The 15,912-nt window shown below is 46.0% G+C and overlaps 1 protein-coding gene across 2 annotated transcripts in view; it reads right to left on the bottom strand.

Moving 5' to 3' along the window:
- The window catches only part of ipo13b (importin 13b), a 55,937-nt gene that overhangs the window by 26,073 nt on the left and 13,952 nt on the right, over window positions 1-15,912 (bottom strand). For both annotated transcript variants that reach the window (XM_031785938.1, XM_031785939.1), the window contains 4 exons: window positions 3,659-3,784; window positions 1,580-1,723; window positions 673-885; window positions 321-574 (listed from right to left, as the gene is read on the bottom strand). In XM_031785938.1, coding sequence (XP_031641798.1) covers window positions 321-574; window positions 673-885; window positions 1,580-1,723; window positions 3,659-3,784 — 737 coding nt within the window. The remainder of the gene's footprint in view (window positions 1-320; window positions 575-672; window positions 886-1,579; window positions 1,724-3,658; window positions 3,785-15,912) is intronic.

Genomic DNA, 15,912 nt, shown 5'->3' with positions numbered 1-15,912 from the left:
CAACTCTCCGTTGCCTGTATTTTTCTCTCCATCCCCATTTCCCCTCTACAGTATCTCTTTCTCTCATATACCCTTCCCATGCCCACACTGTGCTCTTGGCTGCCATCTCCCCCTTCCCATCTCACTCTCCCTCTGATGCTCTTCCTATCCCTGCTCTGTCTCGGTCTTCCATATCTGAATCTGTTGTTCTCTTGGTTCTCTTTAAAACAATACCCTCCACCTCCTCCATAATGCAGACACTGGCTGCGTGTCACCTTGTGTGTTTGTCTGAAGTCATTGGGTTGGCACACACTCCCACCCTCCCCTGGCCATCTACACACCTCTGGGAGTCGGGTTGTGATATGGCATTGACAATAGCCTCCACGGCGGTATCAAACAGCTCGGGGTCTGGTAGAGCAGTGAAACAGTCCTCCACCAGTCCTTCACTCTCACTGAGAGGGACGTCCAGCAGCACCCAGGAGGACAGACAGCGCAGGACACGAGCCTTCACTGCCCCGGGACTGTCCCCTCGACGCAGCAGCTGCTGGAGGAGTGGACACACTGACCCCCATTCACGACCCAACGCACCTCGCACCTACAGACAGAGGGTGGTGAGTAGTAGATGGATGTGTGTCTGTCTTTGTGTCTGTCTGTCGTGCCCTATGGTGCCCCTCAGTCTCTCGCGTCCCTCACCTGTCCCTTGCGGTACTGTGGCAGGCGGCTGGTCTGGAACTCTTCAGGCAGGACGGTCAGTAGCTCCAGCAGGGCCAGACACCTTGCCCGGCCGTCCACCCCCCCTCCCTCCTCCTGGAACACACGTACCATCTCTGGCACGGCGCCTGGCCACGCCTCTGGCATGGTGTTCAGGGCCAGGGAGGCCAGCGCCACACATAGACGCGTCAGCACCTTGGAAACAGGACCACAACGACGTACTGTAATCTATGACTTCGTTTTATTTACTATACTTGATGGTTTTTAAGGCATTTAGCTCCAGTTGTATGTATTTTCAATGATCTAATACAAGGATGGGCAACTGGTGGCCCGTGAACCAATTTTTAAAACTGTTTTTTGGGGGTGGGGGGACTCTGTCATGGTCTCAAATTACTGTTGAGAGTTAGAATAATAGAGTACAAGGTCCAATTTCGAAATTTGGTTGTGAATCAGCAGTCACTCAATTAGCCCATGTCAGCAAAAACATTTTAAATTAGTAAGTTAGTCTAGCGACCAGCTATCTAAACTTGTAGTAAGCATGGTCGAATTACAGACCGGGGTGGGGCCCACTGATCATCAGTTATCATATTAAAAACTGCAAACATTTGCCTCCACTCTACGGCAAAATGTGTAGAATTGCAGGAAATTAGCTGTAAAAGTGCTATTTTTAAACAGATTTTCTTTCCCTTCACTGTCACGAGGGGGCCGCTAAAATGATTTGCTCGCAAGGTGTGGGGGGGTATGAATGTGGGTACGCAGACCCACGAGCCACTGTGGCCCCTCATGATGAGTTATGTTTTTTTGTGGCCCTCACACACATCAAAGTAGCCCATCCCTTATCTAATAAATTCATCCATCTACTCATCCTCCGATCTATCCATCTACCCACCATCTTGGACCCGGAGGAGAAGCAGGCGATCTGGGAGAAGAGTTGAGTCTTTAGGGTCTCATACTGGTCAGAGGGGATGTCAGACCAGTAGCGTGATATCTTAGTGTGGAGGGCACTAGCCCCAAAGTACTGGATCTCAGGAACCTAGGGAGAGAGACAGGGTTAGGTGTGTGTGTGTGTCAAGGCTTGTGTGTTAGCCGGTAATAGCCGGCTTTTGGCCCCCCAAAAAACTGAAAAGTCGATTAATAAAATTGCCACCGGCCAATTGTCTGGGAGAAGAAAATAAATTCCATTGTGAAAATGCATTTTTAGCCTATTCATTGATTGAAATACCAGTTGACGTAGCACAAGAGCTGCCTGCTGCTACAGCTCATCAAACAGCTCTTCGTTGCTACTACAGCTCATCAAAACAGCTCTTCGTTGCTGCTACAGCTCATCAAACAGCTCGTTCCTTGCTGCTATAGCTCATCGAACAGCTCTTCGTTGCTGCTACAGCTCATCAAACAGCTCGTTCCTTGCTGCTACAGCTCATCGAACAGCTCTTCGTTGCTGCTACAGCTCAAACAGCTCGTTCCTTGCTGCTACAGCTCATCAAACAGCTCTTCGTTGCTGCTACAGCTCATCAAACAGCTCGTTCCTTGCTGCTACAGCTCATCGAACAGCTCTTCGTTGCTGCTACAGCTCATCAAACAGCTCGTTCCTTGCTGCTACAGCTCATCAAACAGCTCGTTCCTTGCTGCTACAGCTCATCAAACAGCTCGTTCCTTGCTGCTACAGCTCATCAAACAGCTCGTTCCTTGCTGCTACAGCTCATCAAACAGCTCTTCGTTGCTGCTACAGCTCATCAAACAGCTCGTTCCTTGCTGCTACAGCTCATCGAACAGCTCTTCGTTGCTGCTACAGCTCATCAAACAGCTCGTTCCTTGCTGCTACAGCTCATCAAACAGCTCGTTCCTTGCTGCTACAGCTCATCAAACAGCTCTTCGTTGCTGCTACAGCTCATCAAACAGCTCGTTCCTTGCTGCTATAGCTCATCAAAACAGCATGTTCCTTGCTGCTGGAGTGAAACCTGCTTTTATAATCCAAATAAATGTGCTACAATTCTAATTGCGTGTTAAAAACAGTTTTCATAGCCATGATTAAAAAGAGCTACCATTTTTATTTCTTTACTGGTAATTGAAGCACTCTTTACCATTCAAGTGCATAGGCAACTAGACAGGCTTCAGCACGTCACACACCATTTTGCAATGAGCTGAGCATTTTTACTTTAACGTTTCACTACATATTATGAGGCATGTGTTACCTTGCTTTACAGTAGCCTATTCAAAATCCAAACAAAACGTGCAGGCAATTTTATATAGACTTCCATATACCATTCAAACCAGTAGCCTGTTTTTCTCATGTTCTAGTGCTTTTCAAATAAACTTTCTTTCATTGACCAGAAGCCAAAGGCACAATCCTAGTCATATTAGCAACCCATGTTAGTTGTTACATCTTTAGATCTCCACTCGTTCTAAAATTCTAATGTATATTTTAATCTCGGTCTCATGAAACCGCTCACATGTGCTCTTTTGACAACTGTGTTTTTCCGCTAATTACATTATGGAACAAACATTTGCGCATAGCCTAGTGCCTTGTGTGCATTGCTGCTCTTATAATGTTAAGAAATAATTGTTTATCAACTTTTAAGCTAAACACTCTGATCCATTTCATGAGCCTTATTTCTCATTGTAAACTTTTCTACTATGGGGGATAGTAGATTGACATAGGCTAGAAATGTTGCGGTTCGTTACTTGTCTTATTGGCTGAGGAAATGTAAATGTGGACAATTATTCTAACAATTGCGCTTCAGAATTCGGTAAGAAGAATGAACACCATTGCATCCTCGAGTTGCATGTTCATTCATGTGATTTCTGTCATTCTGAGCACCGTGGGTGGACACCCTAATCAGGATACACACCCATATGGGTCCGGCAAATTTCTTAAATGTCCGGTAAATGAACATTCTGCCAGTGAAATGTCCGGCGCAACATTTTCCTAATGGAAACCCTGGTGTGTGTGTGTGCTGGTATATCCTACCTTGTCAGGGCAGAGCAGGGCCCAGCAGAACTGCCAGGCCTGAGGGGAGACCTGAGCCTGCATCAGCCACTTCTGGGCCAGGTTCTTATTCTCTATGTTAGGGTCATAGTATAACTGGTGGAGTGCCTGGGGGGTAGAGAGAGAAAGAAAGAGGGATCGGGGAGGGAGAAAGTCAGTATAATTGCAGGATTAATATACAGTGGGGCAAAAAAGTATTTAGTCAGCCAACAATTGTACAAGTTCTCCTACTTAAAAAGATGAGAGAGGCCTGTAATTTTCATCATAGGTACACTTCAACTATGACAGACAAAATGAAAAAAAAAATCCAGAAAAAAAAAAATATCACATTGTAGGATTTTTTATGAATTTATTAGCAAATTATGGTGGAAAATAAGTATTTGGTCACCAACAAACAAGCAAGATTTCTGGCTCTCACAGACCTGTAACTTCTTCTTTAAGAGGCTCCTCATTACCTGTATTAATGCCACCTGTTTGAACTTGTTATCAGTATAAAAGACACCTGTCCACAACCTCAAACAGTCACACTCCAAAATCCACTATGGCCAAGACCAAAGAGCTGTCAAAGGACACCAGAAACAAAATTGTAGACCTGCACCAGGCTGGGAAGACTGAATCTGCAATAGGTAAGCAGCTTGGTTTGAAGAAATCAACTGTGGGAGCAATTATTAGGAAATGGAAGACATACAAGACCACTGATAATCTGGGCTCCACGCAAGATCTCACCCCGTGGGGTCAAAATGATCACAAGAACGGTGAGCAAAACTCCCAGAACCACACGGGGGGGGGATCTAGTGAATGACCTGCAGAGGGCTGGGACCAAAGTAACAAAGCCTACCAGGCCAGGCCCGTCTGAGGTTTGCTAGAGAGCATTTGGATGATCCAGAAGAAGATTGGGTCGATGTCATATGGTCAGATGAAACCAAAATAAAAAAAATTGGTAAAAACTCAACTCGTCGTGTTTGGAGGACAAAGAATGCTGAGTTGCATCCAAAGAACACCATACCTACTGTGAAACATGGGGGTGGAAACATCATGCTTTGGGGCTGTTTTTCTGCAAAGGGACCAGGACGACTGATCCGTGTAAAGGAAAGAATGAATGGGCCATGTATCGGGAGATTTTGAGTGAAAACCTCCTTCCATCAGCAAGGGCATTGAAGATGAAACGTGGCTGGGTCTTTCAGCATGACAATGATCCCAAACACACCGCCCGGGCAACGAAGGAGTGGCTTCGTAAGAAGCATTTCAAGGTCCTGGAGTGGCCTAGCCAGTCTCCAGATCTCAACCCCATAGAAAATCTTTGGAGGGAGTTGAAAGTCTGTGTTGCCCAGCAAGAGCCCCAAAACGTCACTGCTCTAGAAGAGATCTGCATGGAGGAATGGGCCAAAATACCAGCAACAGTGTGTGAAAACCTTGTGAAGACTAACAGAAAACATTTGACCTCTGTCATTGCCATTGACCTCTGTCATTGTATATAACAAAGTATTGAGATAAACTTTTGTTATTGACCAAATACTTATTTTCCATCATAATTTGCAAATAAATTCATTCAAAATCCTACAATGTGATTTTCTGGATTTGTTATAGTTAAAGTGTACCTATGATGAAAATTACAGGCCTCTCTCATCTTTTTAAGTGGGAGAACTTGCACAATTGGTGGCTGACTAAATACTTTTTTGCCCCACTGTATTCTGTATGTCATTTATAACTTTAACGTTAGTGTTTCTATGTAGTTTAGCAACATTGGGTTCTTATCCTCTGAAACAGACTGGCTGAACACTAGGAAACAGATGCTTCCTAAGAAGAATACAGTTGGCCATGTTCTTTCTTCATCCTCCTCCATGCCCACCCCATTCCTCCTCTATCCTCCTCCACGCTCACCCCATCCCTCCTCTATCCTCCTCCATGCTCACCCCATCCCTCCTATCCTCCTCCATGCTCACCCCATCCCTCCTCTATCCTCCTTCCATGCACACCCCATCCCTCCTCCTCCTCCATGCACACCCCATCCCTCCTCTATCCTCCTTCCATGCACACCCCATCCCTCCTCTATCCTCCTTCCATGCACACCCCATCCCTCCTCCTCCATGCACACCCCATCCCTCCTCTATCCTCCTCCATGCTCACCCCATCCCTCCTCTATCCTCCTCCATGCTCACCCCATCCCTCCTCTATCCTCCTCCATGCTCACCCCATCCCTCCTCTATGCTCACACCATCCCTCCTCTATGCTCACCCCATCCCTCCTCTATGCTCACCCCATCCCTCTATCCTCCTCCATGCTCACCCCATCCCTCTATCCTCCTCCATGCTCACCCCATCCCTCCATCCTCCTCCATGCTCACCCCATGCCTATATCCTCCTCAATGTTCTCCCCATCCCTCTATCCTCCTCCATGCTCACTCCATCCCTCCTCTATCCTCCTCCATGCTCACCGCATCCCTCTATCCTCCTCCATGCTCACCCCATCCCTCCTCTATCCTCCTCCATGCTCACCCCATCCCTCCTCCATGCTCACTCCATCCCTCCTCTATCCTCCTCCATGCTCACCGCATCCCTCTATCCTCCTCCATGCTCACCCCATCCCTCCTCTATCCTCCTCCATGCTCACCCCATCCCTCCTCCATGCTCACTCCATCCCTCCTATCCTCCTCCATGCTCACTCCATCCCTCTATCCTCCTCCATGCTCACTCCATCCCTCCTATATCCCCCTCCATGCTCACCCCATCCTTCTATCCACCTCCACGCTCACTCCATCCCTCCTCTATCCTCCTCCATGCTCACCCCATCCCTCCTCTATGCTCACCCCATCCCTCTATCCTCCTCCATGCTCACCCCATCCCTCTATCCTCCTCAATGCTCACTCCATCCCTCTTCCATGCTCACCCCATGCCTATATCCTCATCAATGCTCACCCCATGCCTCTATCCTCATCCATGCTCACTCCATCCCTCCTTTATCCTCTTCCATGCTCACTCCATCCCTCATATATCCTCCTCCATGCTCACCCCATCCCTCTATCCTCCTCCATGCTCACCCCATCCCTCTATCCTCCTCCATGCTCACCCCATCCCTCTATCCTCCTCCATGCTCACCCCATCCCTCTATCCTCAATGCTCACTCCATCCCTCCTCTTCCATGCTCACTCCATCCCTCCTATATCCTCCTCCATGCTCACCCCATCCCTCTATCCTCCTCCATGCGCACTCCATCCCTCCTATATCCCCCTCCATGCTCACCCCATCCTTCTATCCACCTCCACGCTCACTCCATCCTTCCTTTATCCTCCTCCATGCTCACCCCATCCCTCCTCCATGCTCACTCCATCCCTCCTTTATCCTCCTTCATGCTCACTCCATCCCTCCTCCATGCTCACTCCATCCCTCCTTTATTCTCCTCCATGCTCACCCCATCCCTCCTTTATCCTCCTCCATGCTCACACCATCCCTCCTTTATCCTCCTCCATGCTCACTCTATCCCTCCTCCACGCTCACTCCATCTCTACTCTATCCTGCTCCATGCTCACCCCATCCCTCCTCTATCCTCCTCCATGCTCACTCCATCCCTCTATCCTCCTCCATGCTCACTCCATCCTCACTCCATCTCTACTCTATCCTCCTCCATGCTCACCCCATCCCTCTATCCTCCTCCATGCTCACTCCATCCCTCTATCCTCCTCCATGCTCACTCCATCCCTCCTCCATGCTCACTCCATCTCTACCCTCCTCCATGCTCACCCCATCCCTCCTCTATCCTCCTCCATGCTCACTCCATCCCTCCTCCATGCTCACGCCATCCTCACTACATCTCTACTCTATCCTCCTCCATGCTCACTCCATCCCTCTATCCTCCTCCATGCTCACTCCATCCCTCCTTTATCCTTCTCCATGCTCACTCCATCCCTCCTTTATCCTGCTCCATGCTCACCCCATCCCTCCTCTATCCTCCTCCATGCTCACTCCATCCCTCTATCCTCCTCCATGCTCACTCCATCCTCACTCCATCTCTACTCTATCCTCCTCCATGCTCACCCCATCCCTCCTCTATCCTCCTCCATGCTCACTCCATCCCTCTATCCTCCTCCATGCTCACTCCATCCCTCCTCCATGCTCACTCCATCTCTACCCTCCTCCATGCTCACCCCATCCCTCCTCTATCCTCCTCCATGCTCACTCCATCCCTCCTCCATGCTCACGCCATCCTCACTCCATCTCTACTCTATCCTCCTCCATGCTCACTCCATCCCTCTATCCTCCTCCATGCTCACTCCATCCCTCCTTTATCCTTCTCCATGCTCACTCCATCCCTCCTTTATCCTTCTCCATGCTCACTCCATCCCTCCTTTATCCTTCTCCATGCTCACATCTTCAAACATGCTCAATCAATTGCATATATTTATAAAGTCATTTTTACATAAGCAGATGTCACAAAGTGCTTACTCTATCCCTCTATCCTCCCTTCCTCTCCAGTAGTAACTGACTGAGCAGGTTGTATGGAGACTCTAGTATGACTGACTGCCGTTATAGAACACCAATACAGAGAGTATCGTCTCCAGTTACATACTGTATCTAGCGTGTATCCCTACCTAGCACCTTGACCAAGAGCTAGTGTGGGTTGACATCATTGTCAAATAGAGAGAAACATTTGAAAGGATAAACATCTGTGCAGGGTTCCTTTGTTTCCTTTGAAATCATCCCTCAGTGTTGATACACACAGTATGAAGAGGTTTTGGGTTGTGTGTGTCAGAGATCACAGCCCGACTCATATTCCAGTCCACCGCTGTTCCACGCTGAAACACCGCTCTATCTGTATCTGTCACACACACACACACACACACACACACCTCAGCTGCTCGAATAGTGAATCTGCCCAGATCAAGCAACCTCTTTGCTGAGGAGCAGTGTCTTTACTGAAATCTCTCATCACGCTCATTCCTCATCAACTCCGTCGCTCTGTGCCTGCAGTCTTTTTTCCCTCCCTTCTTCATTCTCATCTCGTCCCTTCATCTCGCCATTTCTAAACGAAGCTGTGATTTTCCAGAGTTCAAAGCTAAGGCAGATCATTACTGCTGTCCACTGTGTGATCTAAGGAGACTTCTCATCCCAGGGACACACTCCAGACTGCACGCCTGTGTGTGTCGTACATAGACCCATCTCACTACAGCCAGCCAGATGCATCCAACTAGCAGCTGTAATGTTGCTTCAACTGTTTCATTAGCCACCAGAGATCAGATCTGTCAGGGATCTGATCATCCACTCCTGATGCAGATAGACAGAGGGAGCGAGACGGGAGGCTGCAGGTGAAGAGCACCCCTTTGTCTGTCTGCAGCAGTCTCTCCATATGGTCACACACACACACACACACGGAGGTACTTAGGCTCTGAAAGAACTACTATACTGGTACTCTCCCAGTGTGTATGTGTGTCAGAGATAGAGTGGAAGAGAGGAAACATTAAAAGCAAAGTGTAGAAGGAGCCAGGAGGAAGTACTGGGCTGCAGGTGAAAGGGACTCTGTGCGGCAGTCAGATTATCCATCTGCCCACTACTCAAGTAACAGGCTCTCAGATAGCACACAGCAACCGCTAGATACACTACATGACCAAAAGTATGTGGACACATGATTGTTGAACATCTCATTCCAAAATCAAGGCCATTAATATAGAGTTGGTCCCCCTTTGCTGCTTTAACAGCTTCCACTCTTCTGGGAAGGCTTTCCACTAGATGTTGAAACATTGCTTCCATTCAGCCACAAGAGCATTAATGAGGTCGTGCCCTGATGTTGGGCGATTAGGCGTGGCTCGCAGTCGGCATTCCAATTCATCCCAAAGGTATTCAATTGGGTTGAGGTCAGTGCTCTGTGCAGGCCAGTCCAGTTCTTCCACACCGATCTCGACAAACCACATCTGTATGGACCACACTTTGTGCACGGGCTTTGTCATGCTGAAACAGGAAAGGGCCTTCCCCAAACTGTTGCCACAAAGTTGGAAGTACAGAATCGTCTAGAATGTCATTGGATGCTGTAGCGTTAAGATTTCCCCTCACTGGAAGGGGGGCCTAGCCCGAACCATGAAAAACAGCCCCAGACCATTATTCCTCCTCCACCAAACTTTACAGTGGGCACTATGAATTTGGGCAAGTAGCATTTCCCTGGCATCCGCCAAACCCAGATTCGTCCGTCAAACTGCCAGATGGTGAAGCGTGATTCATCACTGCAGAAAATACGTTTCCACAGCTCCAGGGTCCAAAGGCGGCGAGATTAACACCACTCCAGTCAACGCGTGGATGCTTCCAGAGGCATTTTGGAACTTGGTAGTGAGTGTTGCAACCGAGGACAGACGATTTTTACTCTACGCGCTTCATCACTCGGAGGCCCCCTTTCTGTGAGCTTGTGTGGCCTACCACTTCGAGGCTGAGCCATTGTTGCTCCTAGACGTTTCCACTAGAGGTCGACCAATTATGATTTTTCAACGCCGATACCGATTATTGAAGGACCAAAAAAATCTGATTCCGATTAAATTGGCCGATTTATATATGTAATAATGACAATTACAACAATACTGAATAAACTATTTTATTTTAACTTAAATCAAATTAATTTAGTCTCAAATAAATAATAAAACATGTTCAATTTGGTTTAAATAATGCAAAAAGAGTGTTGGAGAAGTAAAAGTGCAATATGTGCATGTAAAAAGCTCAAGTTTAAGTTCCTTGCTCAGAACATGAAAACACATGAAAGCTGGTGATTCCTTTTAACATGAGTCTTTATAAAACCAGTTAAGATGTATAGGTTGTAGTTATTATAGGGCTATTTCTCTCTATACCATTTGTATTTCATATACCTTTGACTATTTGATGTTCTTAAAAGCCACTATAGTACTGCCAGCCTAATCTCGGGAGTTGATAGGCTTGAAGTCAAACAGTGATGTGCTTCAAGTATTGCGAAGAGCTGCTGGCAAATGCAGGAAAGTGCTGTTTGAATGAATGCTTACGAGCCTGCCGCTGCCAACCGCCGCTCAGTCAGACCGCTCTATCAAATCATAGACTTAATTATAATATAATAAACACACAGAAATAGGAGCATTGGGTCATTAATACGGTCAAATCCGGAAACTATCATTTCGAAGATAAAACATTTATTCTTTCAGTGAAATACAGAACTGTATTGTATGCACAACATTCAATGTTACAGTTGAAGTCGGTAGTTTACATACACCTTAGCCAAATACATTTAAACTCAGTTTTTCACAATTCCTGACATTAAATCCTAGTAGAAATTCCCTGTCTTAGGTCAGTTAGGATGACCACTTTATTTTAAGAATGTGAAATGGCAGAATAATAGTAGAGAGAAAGATTTATTTCAGCTTTTATTTATTTCACAACATTCCCAGAGGGTCAGAAGTTTGCGTACACTCAATTAGTATTTGGTAGCATTGCCTTTAAATTGTTTAACTTGGGTCAAACGTGTCGGGTAGCCTTCCACAAGCTTCCCACAAAAGGTTGGGTGAATGTTGGCCCATTCCTATCGACAAAGCTGGTGGAACTGAGTCAGGTTTGTAGGCCTCCTTGCTCGCACACACTTTTTCAGTTCTGCCCACAAATGTTCTGTAGGATTGAGGTCAGGGCTTTGTGATGGACACTTCAATATCTTCACTAGGTTGTCCTTAAGCCATTTTGCCACAACTTTGGAACTATGCTTGGGGGCATTGTCCATTTGGAAGACCCATTTGTGACCAATGATGTCTTGAGATGTTGCTTCAATATATCCACATAATTTTCCCTCCTCAAGATGCCATCTATTTTATGAAGTGCACCAGTCCCTCCTGCAGCAAAGCACCCCCACAACATGATGCTGCCACCGCTTTGCTTCACGGTTGGGATGGTGTTCTTCGGCTTGCAAGTATCCCCTTTTTTTCTCCTAACATAACAATGGTCATTATGGCCAAAAAGTCCTTTGCTGTTGTTCTGGGATTGATTTGCACTTTTCGCACCAAAGTACGTTCATCTCGAGGAGACAGAACGGGTCTCCTTCCTGAGCGGTATGACGGCTGCATTGTCCCATGGAGTTTATACTTGTGTACTATTGTTTGTACAGACGAACGTGGTACCTTCAGGCATTTGGAAATTGCTCCCAAGGATGAACCAGACCAGTCACGGACCAGGATGTCTTGCTCCCAGGCAGACTAAACAACTTTTTTGCCCGCTTTGAGGACAATACAGTGCCACTGACACGGCCTGCAACGAAAACATGCGGTCTCTCCTTCACTGCAGCCGAAGTGAGTAAGACATTTAAACGTGTTAACCCTCGCAAGGCTGCGGGCCCAGACGGCATCCCCAGCCGCGCCCTCAGAGCATGCGCAAACCAGCTGTTTACGGACATATTCAACCAATCCCTATACCAGTCTGCTGTTCCCACATGCTTCAAGAGGGCCACCATTGTTCCTGTTCCCAAGAAAGCTAAGGTAACTGAGCTAAACGACTACCGCCCCGTAGCACTCACATCCGTCATCATGAAGTGCTTTGAGAGACTAGTCAAGGACCATATCACCTCCACCCTACCTGACACCCTTGACCCACTCCAATTTGCTTACCGCCCAAATAGGTCCACAGACGATGCAATCTCAACCACACTGCACACTGCCCTAACCCATCTGGACAAGAGGAATACCTATGTGAGAATGCTGTTCATCGACTACAGCTCGGCATTCAACACCATAGTACCCTCCAAGCTCGTCATCAAGCTCGAGACCCTGGGTCTCGACCCCGCCCTGTGCAACTGGGTACTGGACTTCCTGACGGGCCGCCCCCAGGTGGTGAGGGTAGGCAACAACATCTCCTCCCCGCTGATCCTCAACACTGGGGCCCCACAAGGGTGCGTTCTGAGCCCTCTCCTGTACTCCCTGTTCACCCACGACTGCGTGGCCACGCACGCCTCCAACTCAATCATCAAGTTTGCGGACGACACAACAGTGGTAGGCTTGATTACCAACAACGACGAGACGGCCTACAGGGAGGAGGTGAGGGCCCTCGGAGTGTGGTGTCAGGAAAATAACCTCACACTCAACGTCAACAAAACTAAGGAGATGATTGTGGACTTCAGGAAACAGCAGAGGGAACACCCCCCCATCCACATCGATGGAACAGTAGTGGAGAGGGTAGCAAGTTTTAAGTTCCTCGGCATACACATCACAGACAAACTGAATTGGTCCACTCACACAGACAGCATCGTGAGGAAGGCGCAGCAGCGCCTCTTCAACCTCAGGAGGCTGAAGAAATTCGGCTTGTCACCAAAAGCACTCACAAACTTCTACAGATGCACAATCGAGAGCATCCTGGCGGGCTGTATCACCGCCTGGTATGGCAACTGCACCGCCCTCAACCGTAAGGCTCTCCAGAGGGTAGTGAGGTCTGCACAACGCATCACCGGGGGCAAACTACCTGCCCTCCAGGACACCTACACCACCCGATGCTACAGGAAGGCCATAAAGATCATCAAGGACATCAACCACCCGAGCCACTGCCTGTTCACCCCGCTGTCATCCAGAAGGCGAGGTCAGTACAGGTGCATCAAAGCTGGGACCGAGAGACTGAAAAACAGCTTCTATCTCAAGGCCATCAGACTGTTAAACAGCCACCACTAACATTGAGTGGCTACTGCCAACACACTGTCAATGCCACTGACTCTACTCCAGCCACTTTAATCATGGGAATTGATGGGAAATGATGTAAATATATCACTAGCCACTTTAAACAATGCTACCTTATATAATGTTACTTACCCTACATTATTCATCTCATATGCATACGTAGATACTGTACTCTATATCATCGACTGCATCCTTATGTAATACATGTATCACTAGCCACTTTACCTATGCCACTTGGTTTACATACTGATCTCATATGTATATACTGTACTCGATATCATCTACCGTATCTTGCCTATGCTGCTCTGTACCATCACTCATTCATATATCCTTATGTACATACTCTTTATCCCCTTACACTGTGTATAAGACAGTAGTTTTTTTTGGAATTGTTAGTTAGATCACTTGTTCGTTATTACTGCATTGTCGGAACTAGAAGCACAAGCATTTCGCTACACTCGCATTAACATCTGCTAACCATGTGTATGTGACAAATAAATTTGATTTGATTTGATTTTGATTTGAGACCTATGGAGGTCTACAATTTTTTTTCTGAAGTCTTGGCTGGTATCTTTATTTCCCCATGATGTCAATTAAAGAGGCACTAAGTTTGAAGGTAGGCTTTGAAATACATCCACAGGTACACCTTTAATTTGACTCAAATGTAATTTAGCCTATCTTCTGAAGCCATGACATTGTTTTCAAACTGTTTAAAGGCATAGTCAACTTAGTGTATGTAAACTTCTGACCCACTGGAATAGTAATACAGTGAATTATAAGTGAAATAATCTGTCTGTAAACAATTGTTGGAAAAATTACTTGTGTCATGCACAAAGTAGATGTCCTAACCGATTTGCCAAAACTATAGTTTGTTAAAACTTCTTATGGCTGGGGGGCAGTATTGAGTAGCTTGGATGAATAAGGTGCCCAAAGTAAACGGCCTGCTTCTCAGTCGCTAATATATGCATAGTATTACTAGTATTGGATAGAAAACACTCTGAAGTTTCTAAAACTGTTGGAATGTTGACAGTGAGTATAACAGAACTCATATGGCAGGCAAAAACCTGAGGAGAAATCAAAACAGGATGTGAGAAATCTGAGGTTGGTATGTATTCAACACAGTTCCCATTGAAATCCCCTTGAGATAAATGAAATTGCACTTCCTAGGGCTTCCACTAGATGTCAACCATCTAAAGAAATTTGAATGAGGCTTCTACTGTTGTGGGACTGAATGACAGCAGAATGAATCAGGTGTCTGGCAGTCAGCTATATCCTGGTCATGTGCATTTCACATGATCGCGACCTGCATTCCATGGCTCCTCAAGACACAAAGGAATACTCCGGTTGGAACTTTATTGAAGATTAATGATAAAAACAATGATTGATTCTGTACCTAGTTTGAAATGTTTCTTCGACCTGTAATATAACTTATTGAAGTTTTTGTCCGACGTAACGCTGACCAGAACGATCGTTTGGATATGTACACCAAACGCGCTAACAAAAGTAGCTAATTGGACATAAATAACAGACATTATCGAACAAATCAAGCATTTATTGTGGACCTGGGATTCCTGGGAGTGCATTCTGATGAAGGTCATCAAAAGGTAAGGGAATATTTAGCATGTAATTTATGGTTTATGTTGACTACAACATGGCGGCTAATTTGACTTGATTGTTCTGTGCGCCGTCTCAGATTATTGGATGGTTTGCTTTTTCCGTAAAGTATTTTTGAAATCTGACACAGCGGTTGCATTAAGGACAGGTATATCTATAATTCCATGTGTATAACTTGTGTTATCATCTACATTTATGATGAGTATTTCTGTTGTGGCTATGCAAAAATCACTGGATGTTTTTGGAACTATTTAATGTAATGTGCCAATGTATAAATCAAACAAAACATACATGTATTGTGTAACATGAAGTCCTATGAGTGTCATCTGATGAAGATCATCAAAGGTTAGTGATTCATTTTATCTCTATTTGTGCTTTTTGTGACTCCTCTCTTTGGCTAAGAAAATGGCTGTGTTTTTCTGTGGCTTGGTGGTGACCTAACATAATTGTTTGTGGTGCTTTTGCCGTAAAGCCTATTTGAAATGAGACACTGTGGTGGGATTAACAACAAGACTACCTTTAAAACAGTATCAGATACATGTATGATTGAGGAATTTTAATTATGAGATTTCTGTTGTTTTGAATTTGGCGCCCTGCACTTTCACTGGATGTTGTCATATCATCCAATTAACGGGATTGCAGCCCAAAGAGGGTGTGGAGTGGTTGAAAAACAAGTTTTAATGACTCCAACCTAAGTGTATGTAAACTTCATTAATTACGGTCTTTGTTAGGAAGAAGAAATGGTCTTCACACAATTCGCAACGAGGCAGGCAGCCCAAACTGCTGCAAAAACCCGGACTCCGCTTGCACTGAATGCAAGAGAATTTACACAATTTCCCAAGTTAGCAGGAAATATTAACATTAATTTATTTTAACTAAATATGCAGGTTTAAAAATATATATACTTGTGTATTGATTTTAAGAAAGGCATTGATGTTTATGGTTCGGTACATTTGTGCAACGATTGTGCTTTTTTCAC

This window comes from Oncorhynchus kisutch, linkage group LG13 (genome assembly GCF_002021735.2).
Source record: "Oncorhynchus kisutch isolate 150728-3 linkage group LG13, Okis_V2, whole genome shotgun sequence".
Lineage (NCBI taxonomy): Eukaryota > Metazoa > Chordata > Actinopteri > Salmoniformes > Salmonidae > Oncorhynchus > Oncorhynchus kisutch.
The sequence above is the reverse complement of the archived record's forward strand: the minus strand, read 5'-3'. Positions and strand labels throughout refer to the sequence as shown.